This window comes from Rhamphochromis longiceps, linkage group LG8 (assembly GCF_057381845.1).
Source record: "Rhamphochromis longiceps isolate RC_006_pf linkage group LG8, R_longiceps_female_GT1.1, whole genome shotgun sequence".
Taxonomy (NCBI): Eukaryota; Metazoa; Chordata; class Actinopteri; order Cichliformes; family Cichlidae; genus Rhamphochromis; species Rhamphochromis longiceps.
The window spans coordinates 1273781-1301724 of record NC_140564.1 but is presented as its reverse complement, the minus strand read 5'-3'; the positions used below and the strand labels follow the sequence as shown (position 1 = coordinate 1301724).

The window sequence follows — 27944 nt, the reverse complement described above, 5'->3', positions numbered from 1 at the left end:
ATTTAACTTAATAACTTTGTTATTTGGTGAGTTTTGTAGTGGATGAAAAATAAATATAGCAGCAAAATATGAAGAAACTGCTGTTTGCTGTCCCTCTCTGAGGGCCCATAAATTAGGAAGATAGAGAGGGAACAGAGTGGGGCATATACATATTTTAGTGTTGCTCATTATTCATCCATTAGCTCTTTTTTTTTCAGGGAAAGACTGCGTTTAAACCAAATATCCTCCTCACAGCTGAGCTATAAATTACATGCAGTCAGCTCTATGACTCGTATACGGGTGTTAACGACATGCTTGTTTTCATCTGTAACTGAAGGATTATTCCACCGTACACTGATGTCTTCTTTTCATCCAACCCATTAAACTGTTAGATATATGTGGGTACAAGACAATGTTTTCTCAGCCCATAGTTTGTTACAGCAGTTTAAACCACGATGAAATACTAATAACAGCATGCTGCATATGAACATTATACTAACAACACTAGTACTAATAGTAATACATAAAATAATAATAGTGAGACTAAAAATCTACTTTCTAATACACATAATAGTGTTAATACTAAATAATGCCAGATCAGGACAGATCAGCCTTGTAGAGCTGTGGGTGACCCAGACCTGTACTGAAAGCCCGCAGCACAGCGGTGGCTGTAGCTCAGCGGGTAGAGCAGCTCATCTACTGATCAGAACGCTGGTGGTTTGATCCCACATTGTTATCCTTAGAGAGATGCTAAGTTGCTCTACAATGCATCCATTGGAGCATTCAACTTCATTTATACAGCGTTAAAGGCGCTTTATGATTTAAGGTAGACCCTTCAATAAAACATATGAATGCTGGAATGAATGTGAGAAACATTTGTATAAAGTGCTTTGTTGCTCCTGTAGAGCAGAAACTATTTATAAGTGCAACAGTTATTGTGCTTAAGTATCATTGTCGTGTTTTAAGCTTCTTACAGTTTCAAAACAGGCTCCTTACTTTAACAGTATCATTTATAGCTTTTATACTGAGGGGTTAAAGTGGGCCAGGATGTAAGTTTGCATCTAACCTGTGAGAAACGAGCATGAAGGGAGTTAGATTTTTAATTTCAAATGCAGCGTTTCTATCAGCTCAACAACCATCAACAGTCACACAAACTGTTTGTGTGCAGTTTGTCTCACAGTGTGTTGCAGAGCTAACTTCACTCAGAGAAAGATGAGAAAGACAGGAGAGCAAGAAGAGAGCTTCGATTTAAAGGGAAGGATGCTCACTTTCATCAAGTGCAGACTTAAAGATTACATGCAGTACAATCATCTTTGACTTATGATTATTTTCCCAACAGCTGAAACACTCTGGTAGTATTCATGTTTACCTTTCTATCTAAGCTTCAGTGACCAGGAAGTAACTCAAGTCCTTGTTTGTTGTGGTATGTGTGGTAGTAATTGCTGTGCTGGTTTTTAGTTACCTGGCTGCTGCTCTGGTTTGAGTAAGAGGAGGCTGAGGGTGGAGCTGCTGTGACCACACAGGAGGGAATGCAGTTCATCCTTTATTACACTGAGCTGTTGTCTCTATGGTTTTCCCCTTTAAAGTATACGATGGTTCATTCCCTTACTTTATAAGTCGAGCTGGCTCTCCTTTGGTCAGTTTGCAGAGTTATTTTCTTAAGTGATTGTTTGAGTAGAACTTTGTTGAGGAGGCCTCCTGTATGTTCTCGGCTGCCCTGACTGGACTCATTTTCCTGTTTAGGTGTGGAGGCAAAGCCACGATACCTCTTCAGTACTTTAACTTTTACAGGAGTATTTTTTAACAAAAGTATTTGTACTTGTACTAAAGAAAGTCTGTACTTTGCCACCTCTGACCGTGACAGACAGACCACTGCAGCATGTTTGTCAGGCAGTAATCCGTCAGCAGTGACATTTCCTGAAGACTCTCAGTAGAAACAGCCAGACTTCAGTAAGTAAAGACGCTGATCCTCACTGGGCAGCCATGTCTGTAATATACAGACGACTGCATCGTCCTCTGTCAGATTCAGTCTGTACGCAGTCTCAGAAGGAGATGTTTCATCAATGCTGTTAGGTGGACTCTCTGGTATGTTTGAGGACAGCTGGCCAGTAGTTGTTCAGCTCAGCTGGTACGGAGGTGCTGAGGCTGTGTGGTGAAGGAGGCAGCAGGAGGCCTCTGAACTAAACCTGTTGGAGACACTGTTCAGCAGCTTCACAGCCTCATCAGTCCTAACAGCTCTGTTTGTACTTTGGTGTTAGCACCACTCACAGTACGGTTTGTTCTGCCAGCGTGTGGGCAGAACATGCAGATCCACTGTTCATGCATGCAGGAGGCGCAGTGCTGCATTGAGTGGTCTTACTGCTGAGATACTGTGTTGTTCAATGAGATACTGATGGTAGAGGTGTGTGAGTGTGTGTGTGTGTGTGTGTCTGTGTGTGAGGAGAGCAGATCTGCGTTAACGCAGAGCTGGTCATGGCAGAGCTGTCTATAGTAAGTGTTAATGACGTGGACCAGCTTCTGTTGTTATGTGTGTGTGAGTGTGCACACACAGAGAGATGCACAGTCTCTTATCCTCGCGCGTTTGATGTCAGGATACTCCAGAGCCTCCTCTCTCCTCCTCCCCATCCTCTCCTTCCTTGTTCTTTTCCAGCCGCTCCTCTTCCATCCAATCCGTCCCTCCTAGTCCCTCTTTTTTTCCTCCAATCACTCCCTTCCTTTCCTTAAGGACCTCCCAGATCTTTTTAGTCCTGCCTTGCCGCCACCTCCTTCTCTACTCTCCTTTCTCTCTCCCTCCTGCATCCCTCCTCTCTCCCTCCCTCTGTAGCTGCTCGTGTGCCTTGGTTTCTGCACCTCGTTCTCAAAGTAAACAGAGAAGAAGAGAAGCAGAGGCTTCACGTTCCTACACACACACACGGGATTTTCTTGAGCTTCAGCTGCTGAGAGTGTGTGCTGGCATCCTCAGTGGTGTGTGTGCATCAGCTGTATTAACTCTGACTGCTCATCGCTGCCACTGAAAGAAGTAAAGAAGCAAGAAGGGAGGGGACAGGAAGTGAAGGCAGAGAGCGAGGATAGTGAGAGTGAAGTAAACAGAAGTGTGAGTGACTCTCCATGAGTAAGCTGTCCCGCCTCCACATGCTGTGCTCTATGGCGAACTCTGGCTGTGTACTGCTGTCCGGGTCGGGGATGTTGGCCCACTCTCTGCAGTGCCCGCCTGCTTTTCTCTATCTGCCCCAGGTAAGACATTACACAACACCAGCAAACAAGCTTCTCTTCATTCTCCTCCTCTTCTTCTTTATTATTCTGCATCTGTTGTTTCTATTATTACTTCAGTGGCACTGTGACCCAGCTCTGTGTGTCTTATTGATACAAACATGTTCACAGGTTGGCACTTTGGAAAAACTTTAATGATCCGTGCACACTTCACTACTTCCATGTCTTCTGCTCTGGTATGCATGCACTCATGATCATGGACTCAAAACTGTTAGCTAAGCTGTGTGCCTATGTGCGCGCCCGTGTGTGCGCCCGTGTGTGCGCCCGTGTGTGTTCAGCGGGCAGCAGCACAGAGACAGATGTCAGCTCAGACCTGAATTTGAGAGCAGCAGTGAGTAAGTGCTGGCTCACTCCTTGACGTGGCTCCATGCCTGTCCCTCCGATGGCTGTGTTTCTGTTAATCGTGCTGTTTTGCTTCAGTTATTACTCTGCACCTCACTCTGTTTGTTTACTGTAAAAGTACTCAGCAGATCGGTCAGCTGCCGTGTTACGTGCCAGCACATTGCATGGCTCTGCGCGAGCATGCGCCTGCCTGGTTTTACTGCTGGCACCATGTGCGGTGGCAGGCGGTCCCTTTTTCTCTAGACAGTCTGTTATTGCGGCCGTATAAAATATGATAAGACTGGAGAGAGCTGCCACATAAAATACAAGCATGCTGCAGTGAGCTAACCTGCCACGTCCTGACTCCAAATAGTCAGCACACATCACCTTTACAGGGCAGCCCAGACCACCTGGCTGCTGTCCGCACACACAAACATGCAGACACACGCATGCACAGAGAGAACGCAGCAGCTGGGATTGACAAACACACACACTTTGTTTCATGTGGCTACACAAACGCCACGACTCCTCGGGGAAGCAGTCTGTTAGAAGCTAATGGTGTGTGTGTGTGTGTGTCTGTGTGTGTGTTCATTGCCTCTGGTACACATGGGCAGATCTTGTCGCATCATTTTGCTGTTTTTCCTGCGCATACTTTTTTCATCTGTGGAAAACACAAATGTTGGTCATAAAAAGTGAAACTATTGTTGCTGAAGTGCAGCGATGAGCTTCAACCCTCCTGGTGTTTTCTTTGGCATGTGAATCTTCTGCTCAACAGACTTTTTAGTTTTCACGTCTTTATGTCATCAGGTTCAAACTTTTTGTCACAGTACAAACTTCCACATCCTTCACCGAGTGCAGCAGATTCCACAACTGCTGTTTATGCAAAGCTTTGTACCAATTCCTGCCAGGAAATAGACACGTACGCAGTGAGCAGCTCGTCATTGTAACACAGCAATATTTAAAAAAGCAAAAAATACAGCATTACAGTATCAGTACTGTACTTCATCTGTTTTGATGTTCTGTGGGCCAAAGTATTTTATCCAGTGTGTGTTGGACATACCCGAGCACACATGCAAACTGATGCTCGGTGTGTGCTGATGTGGATCAGGTACATTGGACGTGTTCTGATGATTGCCTTAGAAACTGAGAGAAAGAAACGTGTAACTCAGTATCTGAACAGCTGGCAGTGGTCAAGCCTCTGTGTGCTGTGTTGAAACCCTCTGTAGGATCCATCCGTCTGCCCGTCCTCTGTTTATCCATATGAACAGACAGCGGTGACTGCAGCTAAGCATACCCCCCATATATTTCTCTCTTCCATCATTGTATATTGGATTTCCTTTCCCTTGCTCCTCTTCAATCCTCCTTTGTCTCTCTCTCCCTTTTTTCTGAGGCATTGCCTTGGAAAATGCAGTCCTCTTAAGTCAATAGCATGTGCTAAATTTGCTTGTGCAAGCTCCTTTGCACTCCCCAGGGTGGAAGGGTTGGACTGAGGAGGTATGAATCTTTACCAAACCACACGGATACTTAAACACTTCCTATCTATTGCACCTACCGTTGGAATTACACTGAGGAGTGTGGAGAAATAAACCGTTCATGTTCCTTTCACTCTCTGCTTGTCTTTATAACGGTAATAGTGAAACATTGTGTGGATAGTACAGCTGAGAGTACTACATGAGCTTTACTGTGGAGCAAAAACAGTGTTATGCAAACACGTGTGATTTATCTCTGCTTAAGCAACAACAACTGATTTAATAATTACACACATTCTGAGTTTTGTGCATGTCTGTTATCTCAGGGCCATGATCTCACTGTGATCCACGGCCAATTGTCTTTCCACATAAAATTAATTAATGGCTGTTTATTATATAACCTACAGTCTCCATGTGAGTGTGTTTGAAGCACCTGATGACATCTCAAACACAATATACATGCTTAAACACGCAGACGGCCCAGGCTGGGAGGCTGAGTTTGTTGATCACCTGTTCAGGCTGGCCTGCCTCAGGACAGCTGAGACAGCTGCTGAGGTGTTAAGAAGATGAGTGAATGTATTTACAGCACGATCCCAAACAGTCTGTGGCTTTGGAAACCCTCGTTTGTGTGTCCTCTTGTTCTCTGTGCTTGATGTGTAAGAATAAAGTGAAGTGGTTGTTACTGCTGGAGGAAACTCTTTCTATCTGAGCTTCAAAGGTCTCAGTACACAGAACCATCAGCATCCTGCACCACAGCAGTTTTACTGCCTTCATGAGTTTCTCGGCATGCACAAGCACACAAACACACACACGCACGGAGCACCACCACCACACTCCTTTCAAATGTAGTTTGTTTGAACCATCGCGTTGTTGCTGATGCTACAAAACACAGACATGTTCAGTTCAGCTCAGAGAAAAGAGAAAGGCAGGAACAAAGAGCTGAAAATAAAAAAATAAAATAAAAATGGAGACAATATTTAGAAAAAGGCAAATACACTGTAAAAAAAAAACCTGTCAAATTTACGGTAAAATACCGGCAGCTGTGGTTGCCAGGAACATACCGTGTAAAAAATGTGGAATCTGTAAAAGACAATACGGTATATTGGTTTTGTAACCCTAATTTTTAAGGTAGACAACGTATTATTTTACCAAAATCATGATAGAAAAAAAACAAATATATTTGTCAATTATACAGCAATTTAATGTAAAAAATGCAACTTTCCATAGCTTTTTACGGATATTTGCAGTAAAGAAAAAGTTATAATATAATAATATTTACAGTAATTTGTTGTTAACTTAACAGTAATAGGATAGACCCTATTATTGTAAATAACTGTAAAAATAACAGAAATATGTTAAACCTTATTAAAACCTTTGACAGTAAAAAACACAGTGAAATTGTATAACAAATTACAGCATTTTATTTTGACCAGATACATTTTACGGTAAATTCCTGGCAACCACAGCTGCCGGTATTTTACCGCTAAAAATACAGTACAATATGAGGAACATAAATGGTTTACCGTACATTTTACATTTGCAACCGCTAAATATAGAAAAATCTAAAGATGCTCATATACAACCAAGGTAGAGAATATTACTGATAAACAATGAGAAAATTTGACATACCATTTGAAAACAGACTAAACATATCATTTTCTCTATTCCTACAAAACAGCATAGATCTTGAGAATACAGCATGTGTCCATATATATGGCTGGTAATCCATGGAGGAATGAATAAACATGAAACAAAATATTACCTGCCCCTGACCTATCAACAGTAATGAGTCACTGGGTCCTGCCTTGGTGAAGGAAAGAACTCAGTGGAGTTTCTAATGCGCATGGTGTCGAAGATACAAGCTCTGCAGGAGTACTTCAATGTCCATCAGGAGTTCACTTTGGACTGGCAGGATCCCCTCTGCAGCAAAAAAATGGACAAAGTTTGATCAGTGCTTGAGCAAAATGCACAGAAATGAACAAAACGTGCTGCCAAAAACAGATCTAATGATAAATTATTTCTTAAGTGTAAAATATACAGTTCTTAAAGGATAACTATTGCCAAAACGCAACATGGGCTGTTTTTTTGTTTTTTTTTTGTTTTTTTTACTGTAAACAAGACAAACATATATCTAAAAGCATAATTACGACAAACGAGCCGTTTTTGAGATTGACCGTGATTTTGTTTTGTGGTCAATAGCCAGTGAATGGGAATACTAGGGGGCCGGGGCATAAATTTGAGCGCATCAAAATCGATACAGTAAAAAAAAAAAAAAAAAAAAACAGCCCAGGTTGCGTTTTGGCAATAGTTATCCTTTAAATCTACTTATGTAAAAGTGATACATAGACAACGCAGCCCTAATCACAATCATAATTTGTTGGAAAACGTATTTAAGTTTCCTATTGATTTATCATAGAACTTGAAGTTAATAGCTGAATGCATGGTGATGAGACCTATCATTCAATCTACATTTTATAGCGTGTGAAATTGCTCACCTGGACATGAACCTGAGCTCGGCTGATTAAGATTAGTGTCTCTTGTCCATCTTTCTTTAGCAAAACTTGAATAATACCACTGCTTACCTCTTATTGAATCTTTGGGTGCAGACTTAATTGAAGAGCCTCGTATAAACAGGCAGGGTGTGATGTGTAGGGAAACCAAAGAATACAGCCGCCATCATTTCTGCCAGAATAGAATAGAATAGAATAGAATAGAATAGAATAGAATAGCCTTTATTGTCATTGTACAGAGTACAACGAAATTGGAGTGCCACTCCCTTGGTGCAAGTTTCAGTAATAAATATAAATGTAAAATATAAAAAGTACAAAAAAACAATCGTAAGTACTCAAACAATATCAAATCAAATCAAATCAAATCACTTTTATTGTCACATCACATGTGCAGGTACATTGGTACAGCACATGTGAGTGAAATTCTTGTGTGCGAGCTTCACAAGCAACAGAGTTGTGCAAAATACAATAATGTAAACAAGCAAAATACAAGAATGGCTACATCTGAAACTAATAAATATATGTACAATATATAATAGTATATGCATATCTGGATATATACAGGATAGCAGCACGGATATAATGACAGTATGAATAGCAGCATAATATAATGACAGTGACTGTATGGAATAGGTTCAATTGTTTTTGTGCTTATTTACTACGGTGATAGCTCTGGGAAAGAAGCTATCCCTGAATCTGTTTGTCCTGGTTTTATGTGACCTGTACCGTCGGCCTGACGGTAATAGTTCAAACAGTTGGTTGCTGGGGTGAGAGTGGTCCTTGATGATATTGCCAGCTCTGCTGAGGTACCGAGAGTTTGCAGTGACCTCCAGGCTGGGCAGAGAGCAGCCAGTGATCTTCTGGGCTGTGTTGATGACCCTCTGCAGTACTTTCCTGTCCGCAGCTGAGCACCCTGCATACCATGTTGTTATGCCGTACGTTAGGATGCTCTCTATGGTGGCTCTGTAAAATGTCACCAGCAGCCTCTCCTCCAGGTTGTTCCTCCTGAGCACTCTCAGAAAGTGGAGACGCTGCTGGTCCTTTTTAACCACCGCTGTAGTATTTGCAGTCCAGGAGAGGTCATCAGATATCTCACGCCCAGAAACCTCATGGAGTGTACCCTCTCCACACAGCTCCCGTGAATGTAAAGTGGGGCCGGGTCTGCTCTGCCCTTCCTGAAGTCCAAGATAAGTTCTTTAGTTTTCGTGGTGTTCAGTTGGAGGTTGTTAACTGAACACCACTCAGTCAGTCTGTTGACCTCATCTCTATAGTCCGACTCATCCCCCCTTGAGATGAGTCCAACCACTGTGGTGTCATCCGCGAACTTTATGATGGTGTTTGAGAGATGGGTAGGGGAGCAGTCGGATGTGTAGAGCATAAACAGGAGGGGATTCAAAACACATCCTTGTGGAGACCCGGTGCTGAGTGTGATGGTGCTGGACCGGTGGGGGCCGAGTCTGACAGACTGTGGTCTATTTGTCAGGAAGTCCTTGATCCAGAGGCAGATGGGGGTGGAGAGTCCCAGGTGAGACAGTTTCTGGACCAGGATCTCCGGGATGATATGATTGAATGCTGAGCTGAAGTCCAGAAAGAGCATTCTCACATAGCTTCCTCGGTGCTCCAGGTGACTCAGCGCAGTGTGGAGCACTATGGTGATAGCGTCCTCGGTGGAACGATTTGTCCTGTCGGCAAATTGGTGGGGGTCCAGAGTGGGAGGCAGACCGGCCCTGATGTGCTGACAGATCAGTCTCTCAAAGCACTTCATCACTACAGGCGTAAGTGCAACAGGCCTGTAGTCATTTGGGCTGGCCACAGCTGTCTTCTTGGCGATGGGGATGATGGTGGAGGTTTTGAGGCAGGGCGGGACGGTGTTTGATGACAAGGAAAGGTTGAAGATTTTAGTGAAGACTCCGGTCAGTTCGTCAGCACATGCTCTGAGAACCTTTCCATGTATTCCATCAGGACCTGCCGCCTTCCTGGGATTCACTGACCTTAGAACACACCTCACTTGATGCTCCCTGAGTGTTAGTGTGCCAGTGCTGGGGGTGGGTGGAAGTGGTGTGGCAGCTGAGGGCCTGGTCGTCTCAAAGCGGGCGAAGAAACAGTTTAGATCCTCAGCCAGCGAGGCATCAGTCCTAGATGTTGCCTGGTTATTGCTTCTGTAGTTGGTAATGTGATTGATCCCCTGCCACATTTTTCTGGGGTCGTTGTCAGCAAAGTGATCTTCAATCCTCCTCCTATAGGCAGCCTTAGCTTTCCTGATGCCTCTACTCAGGTCTGCCCTGGCCGCCCTATACGCAGCCCTGTCCCCTGACTTGAAGGCAGTGTTGCGGCTTTTTAGGAGGGATTGCACTTCGCTATTCATCCAGGGTTTTTGATTTGGAAACACCCTGACCCTTTTGTTGACGGTGACATTGTCAACACAGTTCCTGATGTACGAGAGTACAGTGTCCGTGTACTCCTGGAGGTTGTGGCTGGAGAATAAATCCCATACAGTTGTTGAGAAGCAGTCCTGCAGTTGAGAAAGGGCTCCTTCAGGCCAGGTTTTTATTGTCTTCGTCTGGGGCTTTGTTTTTCTCAGCAGGGGGGTGTAGGTGGGAGTGAGGGACATGCAGAGGTGGTCAGATCCAGCCAGGTAAATGGCCTGTATTTGTGGGGGAGGGGTGTCGCTCTGAAAGCATGCTTGATGTTTGAATAGACATGGTCCAAAGTGTGTTCTCCTCTCGTAGCAAAGTCCACAAACTGGACAAATTTAGGAAGCACAGTCTTTAGGCACGCTTTGTTAAAGTCGCCGGCGACAATAAAAACCCCATCGGGGTGGGCAAGCTGTTGTTTGTTTATGGTGTTGAGCAAGAGGCTGAGAACCGTGCTAACGTTAGCATCCGGCGGTATATAAACAGCTATCACAATAACTACTGTAAACTCCCTCGGGATGTAAAAAGGTCTGCACGAGACTGCCAGAACCTCCAAATCAGGAGAACAGTGTGTGTGAATGATCCTGCTGTTACAACACCACTCGTTATGCACGTAAACACATAGCCCCCCTCCTCTGCTTTTACCTGAGTTGCTGTTTCTGTCATGCCGGTGTAGCGTGCGGCCTGCTAACTCGACTAATGGGGTGCAACGAAGCTTTCATTGTGGACTGGCTAGATACCTTCTGCATTCAGAAAGAAAACAAGAAGGGCATACACCATAAACAATAATAACTGACAAAAATAATGAGACAAGAAATTAAAGTAACAAAATAAGTGCAAATCAAGTTTCCCTGTGTTGCAGTGTAGCTGAATGTTTTTCAACAATTTGATTTACGGTAAAACACATACCAAATATTTCCAGCCAAGGTTTGTTTCAATCTTCAGCATGTTTTTCCTGCCATTGTCTTGAAACTGTTTCATCTGTCCCTCTCATTTGATGCTGTTTACAAAAACAAAACAGCAATATTGTAAAGGGAAAAGGGAAAATGAATTTAATGGAGAAAAAAAAGAAAAAAACATTATGACCTGAAATCTCACCATTTCCTGAGAGTCACAGGTCCTTTGAGTATCCTTATGGTTTCTGCTCAAATTCAGTGTCTGAAAAGGGTAGGAACAAAACAAACCTTTTTAATCATAATAAAGACAAAATAAGATTTAGAGACAGACAACAAAGAAATGTGTAAAATATCTTCTTGAATCTGTTTACTTTACTAACCTTGAAAGAGACTCTTGGGTCTTAGCTGTGCCACCACCCTTAAACCTTAAAACAGATGGAGACGATATGCTGGCCTGGCTTGAAATTTCCATATTTGGTGCTGTAAAACAATATCACAAACAATAGATTAATTGTACTTTTTGGACAATGGCCAAAGCATAATAGAAAAAACAGAAAGCCCTTCATGGCTATTGTGCAATGAAATCATAATCCGGTTGTTCAGTCTGACGTCACTAGCCGTGTCTGGGTCTAAACTCCGCTGCAGGTCCATATATCAAACGATCACTGTGGCATTACTGAGAGTTGAAAAACTGTCTAAAGTCTTTCATCTAAAATGATCAGCGTTCTGCTCTACCAGGTGTAACAATTGAGTTTAACATCCAGGCATCCATGAAAACGGAATTTATGACATTTAACAGAGTTAGAAGTTAGAAGCTAGCGAGCTAACTCCCTGCTATCTAAATACCATATAGCATGTCCTGACTGCGGGGTTTTGGAAACAAATTAAAATGTACAGCTCTGCTATCACTTCCAACATAAATGAAGACAGAAAACTAAACAGCAGTGACGTTTGTAGGGTTACTGAAGTTGGGCTAGCTGGTATATAATGATGTGCTACGTGACCGCTAGCTAACACAGCTATGTTAGCATAATATAAACAAGCTAACTTTTTTTCCACTGGATAAAAGTTAACGTGAGTGTTCTCGGTGGTCAGGAACAAATGTAATCGCATGGCAGGATGCTGTAAAAGGACCAAACTTCAGCCAGGAGAACAACTGAGATAATCCATCCACAATACGAGGTTAGTCATTCATATACTGCTGCATGGGGTGGGCTGTAGTTACATCCTAAGGTTTTAAAAACTGAGCTTAAATAAATGATTAGCGGTAATAAAAGCCGAGGGAGGTCAACAGTGATCACTGACTGTTTTAGGAGCTTTTTGAGATCAAATAGAAGAAAATACATAACATTAAACATGTTAACAACACAAAAGCCATATTAAACGCAGACTACTTTAGACCCGGAAGTAGGATTCGTCGCGTCATCACTGAACAACCGGATACTTACTGGTTTGTTTCTCAGATGTCTCCACTCCTAATGATTGTAGTGCCTCCAGTACAATTTCAAGGATTGAGGCAGACAGGTCCGGCAGCACCTTAGTAAAGGAACTCCTTATGCTGTCCCCCATTTCCAAGATGTCTGATAAAAGAATGTGAATAAAGGTCAATTTACACCAAGTGGTACCTTTGGTCTTAAAATATGAAGCAGATCTTGCTTGATACTACACTTTTATACAGTGTTTCGTAAGTACCAAACTAACAGCACCATTATTGTGACAGCACACTGTGTTTTAATGGAACCATTTGGTACCCATACTTCATGTAAGATGTTAATGGATAGAAATCAATTAAGTCAATGATGTTCACACACTGCATCTTTTCTTTTTCCTTTCTCACTGAGTGCAGATGATACTGAGAATGGTATTCTGTCACGTGCACCGACACCAGAAAATAAACACTGTCATTCTTAATCAAAATGAGAACTACTTCACCAAACTCAACAGAGTCAGAGCCCCCTGTGACAAGGAAGTGTCCTTTCTTGTACTGTGTTCCCTTGTACATCATTTCTACTGTGACCTTTGTATTGGTTTCAGTAAAGTCAAACATTTGAACTGCTTCTTGAATGGCTTTACTGTACAGCACTGAGTAAAATGGAGAACCATCTTTGACTTTCAAGACAGATTGACACAATGACCCTGCTGCAAGCTAGGCTTGAAACATCTGATGTCTTTCAGAGAGTGTATGGCAGAGGTTTTTCGAAATTTTTCAGATTTATGGCACACCTCTTGAAATAACTGTGCTTACTTTCAAAGTGCATTGTCCATAATCTTATCAGTGGGCCAAATTTCAGAATCAGTGCTGGGTAATGGCGTAGAAAATGGTGTTTTGGTCTCAGGTTGCATTCTGGGAACAGAGCTTTTCTTGACTCTAAATATTCTTGAATAAGAATATCAAGATATGCTACCTGAGCCACTGAAATTTTCTGAGCACACACCATGTCTACAATATCTTTCAGCTGCAGAGTTAAGTTCCACACATCATCTGTGGGGTCTGTCACTATGTCACCAACTATGAGAGGCAGCAGTCGGAGGAAGTTCCAGTTCTGTATAGCCTGTCCTGAGAGTTTAGCTGCTTGAGGACTGACCTCAGATGGCTTTGTAGAAGCATCAGAGGCATGGTAACTAAACTGTTTGATGCGTCGGTTCAGAGTTGAGTAAGTGAACCATGCTTTTTTCTTTATGAAGTATTTCAGATACAGTGCCACATCATAAGCCAAAACTCCCTCAAAGATATCATGACCTAGACATGGTGGCAAGCCTGGCATACAAACGTTGAAGTATTTCAGTGAATTGAACACTGACCTGAACTTCACTCCTTCGACGTCTGGTGTATTGTCAATCTGGAGGCGATCAACAGCAGAGTTGTAGTTCTCTTTGGTACGTTCTGGTCCACACAGATTTGGGTCAGCACCCTGAAATTCAGATTTCGTTATCAGGTAGTACCTGCAGAAGTACTTTGAAGAACTAAAGTTTTCAGTGAAGCCACCAATACAGTGAGAACCCAGATTATCACCAGCAATGCAATACAAAGTTCCTTTGACTCTAGTTTCATCTGATGCAACAATCCCACTGTCCTCCAATTCTTTCAAGTCTGCCAGTAATTCAGAGAACCCATTAGCATGAACAAACTCTTTAAAATCTTTCTCCCTGCACAGTAAGACAATCAGAATCAGAATACTTTATTCATCCCGAGGGAAATTAGGGTTACAGCAGGCAGCACGCTAATGGCGCATGCGCACTTACAAAGGAACCTTCTGACCAACTTTACACAAACATCACATTGGGCAGACATGTCAGAAAGGTAGGCTGATAGGAAAAAACAACGAAAATACACTACATGAGGTAAGAGGAGGAGAAAAAAAACTCCACTCAGACTGAGCTCCTAGTGGGAGAACAGTTTGATAACAGAAAAAACACCTCAGCACAAAAGCACATGACTATCAATACACCATAGAAACACAAGACAAGCAACAGGGGCGGGTAAAGGGTAAGAGAGAGCCGGTGTAGACAGCGCATCCGGTCCTGCAGCATCTCTGCTGGTCCAGTTGACTGCTATCTTCCCCGGTAGGGCACAAGCATCGAAGGCGTTGGAAAGGGAGGGGGGATGAGTGAGTGCTTATCAGTGTAAGTGTGTGTGTGTGCGTGTCCATAGTTTAGCTGAGACAGTGTCCTTCGGCCTATCAGGCTAAGTAAACAGTCCTCCAGCCAATCCAGGTGTCCTTGCATGGGACGGGAAGAATAGCCGTAACACAGTCGTTATCAGGGAGTGATTGTTCGGCTCCAGCCTTGGGCCTGCAGCTGGCGCCGTGATGGGGATCCGCAATGTTTATGTTGGTTTTGTTAATTTCCATGCGAGCAGCCCAGGAGAACTTTTCAGGCTGCTCTTTAACACTCCGACACTGGCCTCTCGATCTCCCGTTGGAGAGTCGCGAGCCTCCCCATGATGGTATCAAACTTCTGTTCCATGGTGTTATCGTTCTTTTGATTCTGAGACCTCACAACTGCAGTGATCCATTCCGCGATGTTTTCCAACTGTCGCTCAAGGGTCTCATTTTGAGCAGGCCTCTCTCTGATGTTTCCCCTCATACGCTCAATGGTGTTGTTTTGAGCCTTCACAGCAGCTGCAAGCGTCTCCAAGGTGTTGACCATATTACGTTCGTTGTGATAGGTTGCGCCTCGTTCCATTTCGATTCCAGCGGGCAGCCTTGGGGGGGTTTGAACAGCCGGTTCCGCTCTCTTATTTCTCCGATAAACCAGGGCTAAGCCAACTCCGATCAGCATGAACCCTGTTATCATGGTTCCGAATAGATAGATATCTTCAGCGTCCTCGATCGACAGTCCCGCCAGGCACATGATCCTCCAGTTCTGCCACCCGTCCATCGTGTATCCGGCTGGGAAAGTCCCTCCAGGGCACTCAGGCTCTCCCGAGCCCAGATTTCTCGTTGAGAAAAGGGTGTCAATAGCATTCAGAGACCATCCATCCATCCATCCATTCGCTTCCGCTTATCCTTTTCAGGGTCGTGGGGGGCGCTGGAGCCTATCCCAGCTGTCATAGGGCGAGAGCATTCAGAGACCAGTTGATCAAATCCATAATTCTCTTTTAGGTTTTAGAGAACGACAGTGTGAGTCTATTCCAGGGAAAGTAATGCACACAAGACAAGACAAGGACATAGAGGCTAAGCAGGGAAGATAAGGGTGAGGAGGAGAGGAGAAAAGTGTGACCGCCTTCGCTGAGAGCTAAAGAAGACAAAAAAAAAAAAAGAGACATGTGATCTGTGTCTGAGCGTACATGAAGTGGCAAGTTTGCCACTGATGCATATACAGCTAATACCTTGTGTTTTGTCCTTGCAGAGCCTAAAGGGTTAACGACTTCAAAGGCATCCTGGTAGAGTACTAGCTTGAGACATGATGGGTTTTGACCAAAAAAATCATTTTATTTAAAACAGCTTACTATCAGTTATGTCACACAGAACATCAGCAGGAGGCTCAGTAGAGGGCTCTTCTGATTTCTGCCACAGATCAGACTCTAGCAGACATCTCAAAGTCTCTCTTAAAGGCACATAATAGGCAAACCTATCTTTTCTGTTTTCATCTCTCCCTAAAAATATTTTCTTTGGTTCCACATAGTTGAAGGCTTTTTTAAAGATCTGAGCTCTGGAGTGCACTGTCCTCAATGGCCCGGTATGACATGCAGAAAAAAGATCATAGCTTTTGACAGACTCGCAGACTTTATTGATGTCCTCCTCTGATAATGATGTGTCATCTTTTAACAGTGATGCAAGTTTACCCAAACTGTATGTCTGTCCCAACTCATGCATGTTCTGCATTGCCTCCACAATGTTCTCTATGGTTGAAGGAGGCAGTAGAAACTGACCCTGCAATTTTAAGTAGAATAGTGAAACGTTTCTCAGAAAAAGATCACAGAATTGAGGGGGCATTTCCATGTTATCTTCATCTGTAATAGACTGTGCAGCAGGCTCGGAAATCAAGGGTACAAAGTCATCTGATGTGGTTGGAACAGATGATGATTGACATGCAGACTCTCTATATAAATCACCAATGCTGCTGTCTGAAAACTCTGTGTTTACGTGACATGTGAGCAGTAAAAGATGATTTAACTCTAAAGGTATTTGTGCATCCTCTTACTGGACAAGTGACCACGTGTCCTTCCACAATATGGCTCTTCAGATGAGCTATTAACTCTTTAGAGTTCTGACACTGACGTTCACACATCGCCATTGCACATGTAAACGAAGAAACCACCGCCACACCAGTGACATGGGTGGGGGCAGAGTGTCTTCGGTAAAAATGAGCCTTAAACGCGCCATACCTGGTGTATGTCTGCTTGCAGCCTGCTTCAATACACCGAAAGAAACAACGTGGCTCATTCCGATGCAGTTTACAATGAAGCACGTAGCCCCTTGATGACTGAACTACCTTACCACAGAAATTACACGTTAACATAACTCCATGTACTTTGGTAATTCCTCCCTAGCGAATTAAGCACGCCATATACAGAAACTAATCCAGAGCAATGCTTCCCTCGCGACAGTAATGCTAACTCAACTCACAAATGCTAACTAAATTCACAACCTCACTCATAAAAAACGAACTGCTAAAATTATCTATAAACGCTGGGCTGGTGGATTTTTATAACAGAGATAACTTGAAGTTGCATGTACTCACCTCACCTCGAACTAATTGTAAGCTGCCAGGATGTCTACAAATTCCGAAGATGCTGTGGTCCAAGCAGCAATAAATGGCGCTAATATACGAGTTCAAAACTGTGTCCGTTAGCGAAGCCAACTTGAGTCTCCTGCGTGAAAAAAAGAGCGGTTGGCACACAGCTCAGCAGCGCGCCGCGCTATTGGTCATTTTCAGGTGACGTCATCCCACAATGTAACGTCGCTCTTTGTTTCTTTAGGAGGTTCGAATTTGATCAGAAGTCACGTCTGCAGACCGCTGCAGCCACGTCTTGCCTTGCTTCCCCTTTTTTTGGTGAAATGGTTCGCTCATACTGCACAATGTTGCTACCAGATTTTTTTTTCTCTGCAATTCGAACGTAAAACGTCTGTACACAGTTTAGCTACCAATCAACAGCGATCACACAAATTCAAAATTTAAGGCCGACCCACTTAAGGTGGTCTGATAATATGGCGTGAAACACAACAACATAAAGTTGTTTTAAAATAATAATTAAAAAAGATTATTGAAATCAATTTTATTCACAACCATAAACTTTATTTTTAACATCTTCTTTTGCTGTTGATTTTTTTTATCAGAAGGTTAACAATGATATACTGCAGGCCTAACTTTTAATCTGTATATCAGTATCTGAATTTTAAAATAAAATAAAAATACTATCAGTTTTATTGTCTTTCACTGCTGATATTTGCTTTTTTTTTTTTTTTTTTATGTACTGGTTGTATTATTACGGTGGACCCTATTTTTTAACATCTTGTTTCTGTAAAAATGAATGTTTTTGTTTGCTTAAAAATCTACAGCTTTATACTGTGAATTCCAATGTGCACAACCCCAAAAGATGTAGTTTTACTCAAATAATACCGTAAAATCTAAGTTTTTCAGACATTTTCAACATTACAATATGTAATTATAAAATGTATGCATATTTATTTGTTTTCACAGAAAATATTTATAATTTCAACATTTTATTACAGTAAAAAACAAAGTTTTATCCAGTCTCACAATTAACGGTTATTCAATCTATTTAATACAGTAAAAGGAAGTTTTTGGTTTTATGCTCCATTACCGTTGGAATTTGACAGTGTTTTGCTGTATATTTTACTGACTTTTTTTTACAGTGTATTAAAGAATGATAAGGAGCATTTCCTGGAATAAAAAGACCAAACAGTGAGCTGGGGTTAGGGCTGTTCAGATGGCTTAGTCCTGAGTTAACTGTGCAAAAAACACAACAAATTCAAAATAGTTTTTCTCTTAGATTTTAGGAGCCGACACACCCACTGTCACAGTGAAATCGTCTGTTACAAGTTCAAGCTCAAGTTCAAATTTTATTCGCCACATGCAGTGGCAGGTTGCCCTGCAGTGGAATGAACTCGCCCCCTGACCTTACACACACACAACACAGACATCACATGGGGATACAGTCAGAGAACGGTTGCATTACAGAAAAAACACTGAAATGTACACTACAATGGGAAAGTACAAGAGGAAAAAAAGAAACTTAGAAACAGCATGAGAACAGGAAACAAAAAAACTCCTCTGCACATAAATGTCCACAGTACAACATTATAGAGCACGTGACCAGCAACAGGGTTGGGTAGGGGGTGAGGAGTAATCCCAGGCAACACAGCAGCCATCCTGCCACTGCGCCGACTCTCCAGCGCGGGCCCAGACCCGCCTCGTGTTCCCAGGAGGCAACAAGCATCGAAGGCATTGGAAGGGGACGGGGGATGTATGAGTGCTTATCAGTGTATGTGTGTGAGTGTCCAGAGTTCAGCTGAGACAGTGTCCTTTGCCCTGCCAGGCTAAGTAGTCTAACAGTCTTCCAGCCAACCCAGGTGGCCTTGCATGGAGTGGGAGGAACAGTCTAAAAACAGTCGTTATCAGGGTGTTGTTGTTCAGCGCCAGCCTTGAGCCCACAGCTGGGGCCGAAGGGATAGCCGCATTATGATGGTGGTTTTTCTTTAGTGCGAACAGCTCATGAGAATTTCAAAGCTGTTCTAACAGTCCAACACTGGTCTCTCAATCTCCCGTTGGTGAGCCGTGAGCTTCTCCATGATGTTATCAAACTTGCGCTCAGAGATGTTATTCTGAGTATTCACGGCAGCCGTAAGCTTCTCCAAGATCTTATCCATGCTGCACTCAATGTGCCCTTTCTGAGAAGTCACACCTCGTCCCATCGTTTGAATCCCAGCGGGCAGCCTTGTGGGGTTTTGAACAGCCGATTCCGCTTTCTTAATTCTCCGATAAGCCAGGGCCAAGCCAGCTCCAATCAGCAAGAACCCTGTTATCATGGTTCCGAACAGGTAGATATCTTCAGCGTCCTCAATCGACAGTCCGCCAGGCACACGACCCTCCATTTCTGCCACCCGTCCATCGTGTATCCGGCAGGGAAAGTACCACCCGGACACTCAGGCTCACCCGAGCCCAGACTTCTCGTTGAGAAAAGGGTGTCAATAGCATTGACCCATTGATCAAATCCATAATTCTCTTTTAGGTTTTAGAGAACAGACTGTGAGAGAGTGTTCCAGGGAAAAGTAACACAAAAAAACACGAGACTAGACAAGGACACAAGAGGCTAAGCAGGGAAGCTAAGGGAGAGGAGGAGAGGAGAAAAGTGCGACCGCCTTCGCCGAGAGCCAAACGAGAAATCAGAGCAGGACAAAGTTTTCCTTAAAGTTTCAAATTCAAATTCAAATTTTATTTGTCACGTACACAGTCATACACAGTACGATATGTAGTGAAATGCTTGGACAACTGCTCGTGACCTAAAGAAAACAAAAAAGGAAAAGGCTATGAATAAGATAGGAAATAAATATGAAAAATTAAAAAGGGTAAATTTAACTAGGAAGGAATAAAATATAAATTAAGGTTAAAAATGAAATAACTGTACAACACAAATTAGAATGAAGGGTAAAAAGTGAGAACATGCTTGTTAAAGTCAGAGCCGGCCTGTGCAGCAGGGTCAGGCTGGATGTTACCACACAGTCTCCAAACATCAGTGACCTGCTCCTTCATGACTTAAATCACTGCTGTATTACTTTTGAACTTCAGGCTTTCATTCCCTCATTTTAAATAATATTAATTACTGTGTTCAGAAATAGATTGTTCCTTTGACATTTTTATAGAAAGTGTAAAGAAACTGATCATATTCAAAACATGAGCAAGTTAGTGGCTCATGTTCGAGTGAAAGTTTCCACAGTATGTGCTGATGTGGTTTCTCCGCTCCACCTTCTCCACCTGTAACATCCTCCCTGAGCCTGGATAAGTCCAGCTGCTCTGAGCATGTTTTACATCCCATGAATTCAGTAGATACATGGGATGTAATGTTGTTAAGCACACGCACACACACACACACACACACACACCTCTGGGTCAGCCAGTCTGTTCTATTCTCTTATTAGCTTGTCTCACGAATGTCCCAATTTATAAAACACGAACAGTGTAATTGGACAGCAGGGACGTGCTTCTTTCTTTCACGCTTCACTTTCATTTTATTTTCCTTCATGTATTCAGACAGTGTTGAATAAGAACATGCACCACCTTCTTCTTCTTCTGGTCAATGTCTTGCATGTGTAAGGTCATCAAACAGTAAATTGTTTTTTGCAGTTTTTAAGTTGTTTTTGAGACAGGACTATGATCAGACCACCCTGAACTTTTATTTGTTGTTCTGGTGGACGTGCTGGTGTATTCTGGATCATTTTCCTGATCAAGCTAAGTGTGCCTGAGCCTCAGCACGTGGACTTTCTGGATTTTAGAAGAAATTAAAATGAGTTTGATGATCTGAAACTTGCAAATATGCAAACACAGCTTCTTTCACTATTTAACAATGAGACAATATAAACCGATCAGGTTAAAATGTAATTATTTATGCAGCTTTGTGAAATCTGCATGGACATCTTCACCTCTCTGCTCTCCGTCTTGGCTGAAGACTTGTAAAATCCAGTGATTTCTATTTAAATCAAAATTTACTGTAATTACAAAAAACATTTACATATTATTTATTAATCATCAGGGTTTTTTTTATAAACCTACAGTGACAAGAATTTGTTAACATAAAACATTCATTGAACATAAAACAATATTTTTGGAAAATTGTATAGTTATTAAAAGTAAAAATATATAAATACTCTGCAGAAAAATGTTCCTCACGAGTGTTAAATGGATTCATTTTACTGCTGCATATCTTAAAGACCGAGCTCATTTTAAATACTTTATATTCTGCTTGATGTCCACCATCTGCGTGTTTCTAACAAACAAAGCAAAAAAAAGAAAGCTAAAGAGTTGTTCATGAGTGTGACTGATGGTTAACTGTCAATATTTACAGGTGGGATTAAAATATTGATTTTAAATTAAGCTTTAGTGTTGGCAAAAACAGCTGGTTACAATGATATTCCAGCAAATTTGGGAATCTCTGCACCTGATCCCACCTGGTCACCTGTTTGATTAGATCAGACGTGGTCAGAGCTGCCGTCTCCTCCATTGTCTCTACATCACACATGTTGGTCAAAGTTAACCAAAGGAAACTGATCTGTTATGATGACAAATCACTGAAGTTAATTTACTTGCCAACACGAGCTGTGTTTTCACACAAAGCACAGATCATGTGAGCTGCTGGCCTCTCAGCTCGCCCAGCTGAAGCCTGTATAACAGAGAGAGCTACAGTTTCTTATGAGCATGAAACAAGTTCCAGCGACAATAGCTGACTGTGACCACAAGATGGCAGTAATATAAAGGATGGTGGCAAACGTGAGGAACCTTATGACAGTGCCGTCAGAGAGAAGGGGGGACATCATCACTTTTTAGATTTGACAAGGCATGCACTGTTTTTATCATTTGTAGTTGCAGTGCTTGCAGTTTGTTTTCACCACCCTGTGGAAGGTGTATTCCACAGCTGCCTTCAAGTTTTTAGTGATGGTATTATTATGTATCTGTAATGGTTAATACATCACTGTGGGGAAGCTCAAAATGTAATTTTAATGCTCTCCATAAATTTAAGTTCCAGCCCAAATCTGGGTATAAAACAATGATATGTTATTTTCCTAATATATATATATATATATATATATATATATATATATATATATATATATATATATATATATATATATATAGTGGGGCAAAAAAGTATTTAGTCAGCCACCGATTGTGCAAGTTCCCCCACTTAAAATGATGACAGAGGTCAGTAATTTGCACCAGAGGTACACTTCAACTGTGAGAGACAGAATGTGAAAAAAAAATCCATGAATCCACATGGTAGGATTTGTAAAGAATTTATTCGTAAATCAGGGTGGAAAATAAGTATTTGGTCAATAACAAAAATACAACTCAATACTTTGTAACATAACCTTTGTTGGCAATAACAGAGGTCAAACGTTTACTATAGGTCTTTACCAGGTTTGCACACACAGTAGCTGGTATTTTGGCCCATTCCTCCATGCAGATCTTCTCGAGAGCAGTGATGTTTTGGGGCTGTCGCCGAGCAACACGGACTTTCAACTCCCGCCACAGATTTTCTATGGGGTTGAGGTCTGGAGACTGGCTAGGCCACTCCAGGACTTTCAAATGCTTCTTACGGAGCCACTCCTTTGTTGCCCGGGCGGTGTGTTTTGGATCATTGTCATGTTGGAAGACCCAGCCTCATTTCATCTTCAAAGTTCTCACTGATGGAAGGAGGTTTTGGCTCAAAATCCCACGATACATGGCCCCATTCATTCTGTCCTTAACACGGATCAGTCGTCCTGTCCCTTGGCAGAAAAACAGCCCCATAGCATGATGTTTCCACCCCCATGCTTCACAGTAGGTATGGTGTTCTTGGGATGCAACTCAGTATTCTTCTTCCTCCAAACACGACGAGTTGAGTTTATACCAAAAAGTTCTACTTTGGTTTCATCTGACCACATGACATTCTCCCAATCCTCTGCTGTATCATCCATGTGCTCTCTGGCAAACTTCAGACGGGCCTGGACATGCACTGGCTTCAGCAGCGGAACACGTCTGGCACTGCGGGATTTGATTCCCTGCCGTTGTAGTGTGTTACTGATGGTGACCTTTGTTACTTTGGTCCCAGCTCTCTGCAGGTCATTCACCAGGTCCCCCCGTGTGGTTCTGGGATCTTTGCTCACCGTTCTCATGATCATTTTGACCCCACGGGATGAGATCTTGCGTGGAGCCCCAGATCGAGGGAGATTATCAGTGGTCTTGTATGTCTTCCATTTTCTGATGATTGCTCCCACAGTTGATTTTTTCACACCAAGCTGCTTGCCTATTGTAGATTCACTCTTCCCAGTCTGGTGCAGGTCTACAATACTTTTCCTGGTGTCCTTCGAAAGCTCTTTGGTCTTGGCCATGGCGGAGTTTGGAGTCTGACTGTTTGAGGCTGTGGACAGGTGTCTTTTATACAGATGATGAGTTCAAACAGGTGCCATTCATACAGGTAACGAGTGGGGGACAGAAAAGCTTCTTACAGAAGACGTTACAGGTCTGTGAGAGCCAGAGATTTTCCTTGTTTGAGGTGACCAAATACTTATTTTCCACCCTGATTTACCAATAAATTCTTTACAAATCCTACCATGTGGATTCATGGATTTTTTTTTCACATTCTGTCTCTCACAGTTGAAGTGTACCTCTGGTGCAAATTACTGACCTCTGTCATCATTTTAAGTGGGGGAACTTGCACAATCGGTGGCTGACTAAATACTTTTTTGCCCCACTGTATATATATATTCATGTAGCCCCTTCCGCCGGGGTTACTTGCATTCCAACAACGCCCTGTTTTCGTCTCTTGCCCACCGATGCCTTCTTGTTCCAGTAGCCCACTTTTCGTCAGGGTGCCCTGGTTCCTCAACACCTGACGCGGACCTTGTTGATCCGGGCGACGTCCGAGCCGGCATGCCTTCATATTTATCTGTCTCGCTCATGTCTGCGGTAGGCTTGCTTAGCATAGGGGGTCTAGCCTTAGGACCCTTACTGGATACAGACGCCCCAGGCAGGAATCGAACTTGCGATCCTCTGTTCCAAAGGCGTGTAGTCTAACCACTACGCTATCCAGCTGCTAACCAACCTGTGCACTGCCTGGATTGATTACAAGAAGGCCTATGACTCAATGCCCCACAGCTGGATACTGGAATGCCTAGAATTGTACAAGATCAATGGGACCCTAAGAGCCTTCATCAGGAACTCAATGGGGATGTGGCGTACAACACTAGAGGCCAACTCCAAGCCCATAGCACAAGTCACCATCAAGTGCGGGATCTACCAAGGAGATGCTCTGTCCCCACTGCTGTTCTGCATAGGCCTGAACCCCCTCAGTGAGATCATTAACAAGACTGGCTACGGATACCGACTACGGAACGGAGCAGTTGTCAGCCACCTCCTGTACATGGATGACATCAAGCTGTATGCCAAGAGTGAACGAGACATCGATTCACTGATCCACACTACCAGGCTATACAGCAATGACATTGGAATGTCGTTCGGACTGGAGAAGTGTAGTCGGATGGTAACAAAGAGAGGGAAGGTAGTCAGAACTGAGGGGATTGAACTACCAGAAGGCAACATTGCAGACATAGAGGACAGTTACAAGTACCTGGGGATCCCGCAGGCGAATGGGAACCATGAAGAGGCCGCTAGAAAAGCTGCAACCACCAAGTACCTGCAGAGGGTCAGGCAAGTCCTGAGGAGTCAGCTGAATGGTAAGAACAAGATCCGGGCCATCAACACCTATGCCCTGCCCGTGATCAGGTACCCTGCTGGGGTAATAGGCTGGCCAAAGGAGGAGATAGAAGCCACTGACATAAAGACAAGAAAGCTCCTTACCATGCATGGAGGGTTTCACCCCAAGTCCAGCACCCTGAGGCTGTACGCTAAGCGGAAGGAAGGGGGCCGGGGACTGGTGAGTGTCAGCACCACAGTCCAGGATGAGACAACGAACATCCAAGAATACATTGGGAAGATGGCCCCAACTGACCGAGTGCTCAGTGAATACCTCAGGCAGCAGAAACCCAAGAAAGAGGAGGGAGATGAGGAACCATCATGGAAGGACAGGCCCCTGCACGGTATGTACCACCGGCAGATAGAGGAGGTGGCTGATATCCAGAAATCCTACCAGTGGCTGGACAAAGCTGGACTGAAAGACAGCACAGAGGCACTAATCATGGCAGCACAAGAACAAGCTCTGAGCACAAGATCCATAGAGGCTGGGGTCTATCACACCAGGCAAGACCCCAGGTGCAGGCTGTGTAAAGATGCCCCAGAGACAATCCAGCACATAACAGCAGGGTGCAAGATGCTAGCAGGCAAGGCATACATGGAACGCCATAACCAAGTGGCCGGCATAGTGTACAGGAACATCTGTGCTGAGTATAACCTGGAAGTCCCGAGGTCAAAATGGGAGATGCCCCCAAGGGTGGTGGAGAATGACCGAGCTAAGATCCTGTGGGACTTCCAGATACAGACGGACAAAATGGTGGTGGCTAACCAACCGGACATAGTGGTGGTAGACAAACAGAAGAAGACGGCCGTAGTGATCGATGTAGCGGTTCCGAATGACAGCAATATCAAGAAGAAGGAACACGAGAAGCTGGAGAAATACCAAGGGCTCAGAGAAGAGCTCGAGAGGATGTGGAGGGTGAAGGTAACGGTGGTCCCCGTGGTAATCGGAGCACTAGGTGCGGTGACTCCCAAGCTAGGCGAGTGGCTCCAGCAGATCCCGGGAACAACATCGGAGATCTCTGTCCAGAAGAGCGCAGTCCTGGGAACAGCTAAGATACTGCGCAGGACCCTCAAGCTCCCAGGCCTCTGGTAGAGGACCCGAGCTTGAAGGATAAACCGCCCGCAGGGGCGTGCTGGGTGTTTTTTTTTTTTTATATATATATATATGTGTGTGTGTGTGTGTGTGTGTGTGTGTGTGTGTGTGTGTGTGTGTTAGGGGTGCAACGATACACAAAATTCACAGTTTTAGATATATACATATTTATTTATATAATTGTAATGATAAATCGTAAAAAATACTGTGACTGAAAAGCTAAACTGCTAAAGCTCAACTTGAAATCTTTTTCATCTACCTTGTATCGATTGGTTATAACACTTGTAATTACTCAAGGCAAGAATATATTTATATTAGGGCTGGAGCCGAACCTGAATATGGTATTCGGATAGGCACGAATAGTGTTTTTTACGAATGCTTATTTTGAACAAATACTTTAAAAAATATTTGTATTCGAGAACAAGAAAAACTTTTTATCAAAAAGCTGAGTTTCCTTATGACCGGATGAGTGAGTAACACAGACTGCTCCAAACAGCAACAGAGAGGCTCGGCTGAGCAATAAAAGGCTGAACTGCATCACTATTTTTGTTGAATAGATTTTTTTGTACCTTAACTGGGTACAGGCAGTTTATAACTTTTGCAAAGATCGGGAGATTAATCAATTACACTGCATTATTGACATCTGCAGTCGGGTGCTCTCATAATCGCTCTGTTTACGTAGCTCTGTTAGCTCGGTAATTAAGACCAGCGGTCCCCAACCCCCGGGCCATGGACCGGTAGTGGTCCGTGAGTCGTTTCAGGGTTTTTATTGGTATTCTGCCCCTTTGTTGTTGCTTCATTGGGTTTCTTTGGCTGGTGCATTTCTCATTTTTCCCACTAGAGGGCATTATTATCCCCTGAGTTTTGTGGCTTCTTCTTTAGTTATTTTGCCCCCTTTCGTGATGTGTTGTAAGCAGCAGGAAAAGTTCACACAGGCAGTGTGAGAAAATGCCTGGAGGAGAAAACAAGCTGCACAACTTTAAGCCCAGTTTACATCATTGGGGAGTTTGTTGAGCCATAATCTACGGTGGCCCTGAGAGGCCAAACGGACTGCAACTTCAGAAAACACTTGCAAAAAGAAAAATGCTGCAAAAAGAAAAATGCTGCAAAAAGAAAAATGCTGCAAAAAGAAAAACGCTGCAAAAGCACACACAACACAACGGAAATAGGAAAAAAGACAACGGAAATGTTTCTGGGGAGACAATAACCGGACAGACCAGTTGCACGACCCAAAACATGCTAACAAGTGCACTGGGACTGGGAGACACTTCAAAGAAGTGGAGCGGCCAAAGAGTAAACTTTCAAAAGTAAGTTCTGAATATTATGTCACTTATTTATGTGCAAATGTTTAATAATGAGGAACATTAAAACATTGCTGTTGGCCAAATGCCGGCAAAGTTATGTGACATTAGCGATGTTTGTACTTTCTTTGTTTTAAAGCCTTTACTTTATACGCCGTTGGATAGTCGACCATAATCTTACAGAGAATCTGATGATTTTATGGATAATTAAAGTCAGTCATATATCCACAAACACAACAGGCTGAAAGTCAGTGATGCTGCTCAGTTTGCAGTCCTGAATATCACAGCACAAGCAGGAGCCACTGCACTGTTAATGTGAGCTATGTTATATTGCTGCCTCTGTTCGGTGGTGTCGAGCTAAACGGACTTTAATGTGTGTTTGAACGAGCTGACGGTTCACTCGTTAAGCTGAAAGAAAGATGCTTTAATCACAGCAGTCACACGTGTCCACTGTACCATCTGGAACTCTTCTTGTTTACACTCGTAATAACACAAACACTAAATCCTCCTGTTTGTAGCAGTGTGTACACCTGAGACTGTCACCTGTCTGTCTGTCCTGCACTCTCTCTCTGTTTCTTTCTCTCTGATTGTGGAATAAAAGTATGAACATGTGTTTATAAGTTACACTTGTGTCTGAATCCTGCAGCTTATCACACATTTGATTTCCATGTGTGACGACTGCAAGTGTCCAGAGTGAGGACAGATTGAGGGACCCACTGCTGCACATCATCTGTGAGGCTTTGCAGCCCTGATGATCCACCAGGACAAACTCAGCAG

The 27944-nt window shown here is 43.2% G+C and overlaps 1 protein-coding gene across 3 annotated transcripts in view; it reads left to right on the top strand.

Moving 5' to 3' along the window:
* Nucleotides 1–2815: 2815 nt before the first annotated feature.
* Nucleotides 2816–27944, top strand: part of rbfox3a (RNA binding fox-1 homolog 3a) — a 180208-nt gene continuing 155079 nt past the window's right edge. For all 3 annotated transcript variants that reach the window (XM_085415427.1, XM_085415429.1, XM_085415428.1), the window contains exon 1: nt 2816–3213. In XM_085415427.1, coding sequence (XP_085271553.1) covers nt 3088–3213 — 126 coding nt within the window. In that variant the 5' untranslated portion in view covers nt 2816–3087. The remainder of the gene's footprint in view (nt 3214–27944) is intronic.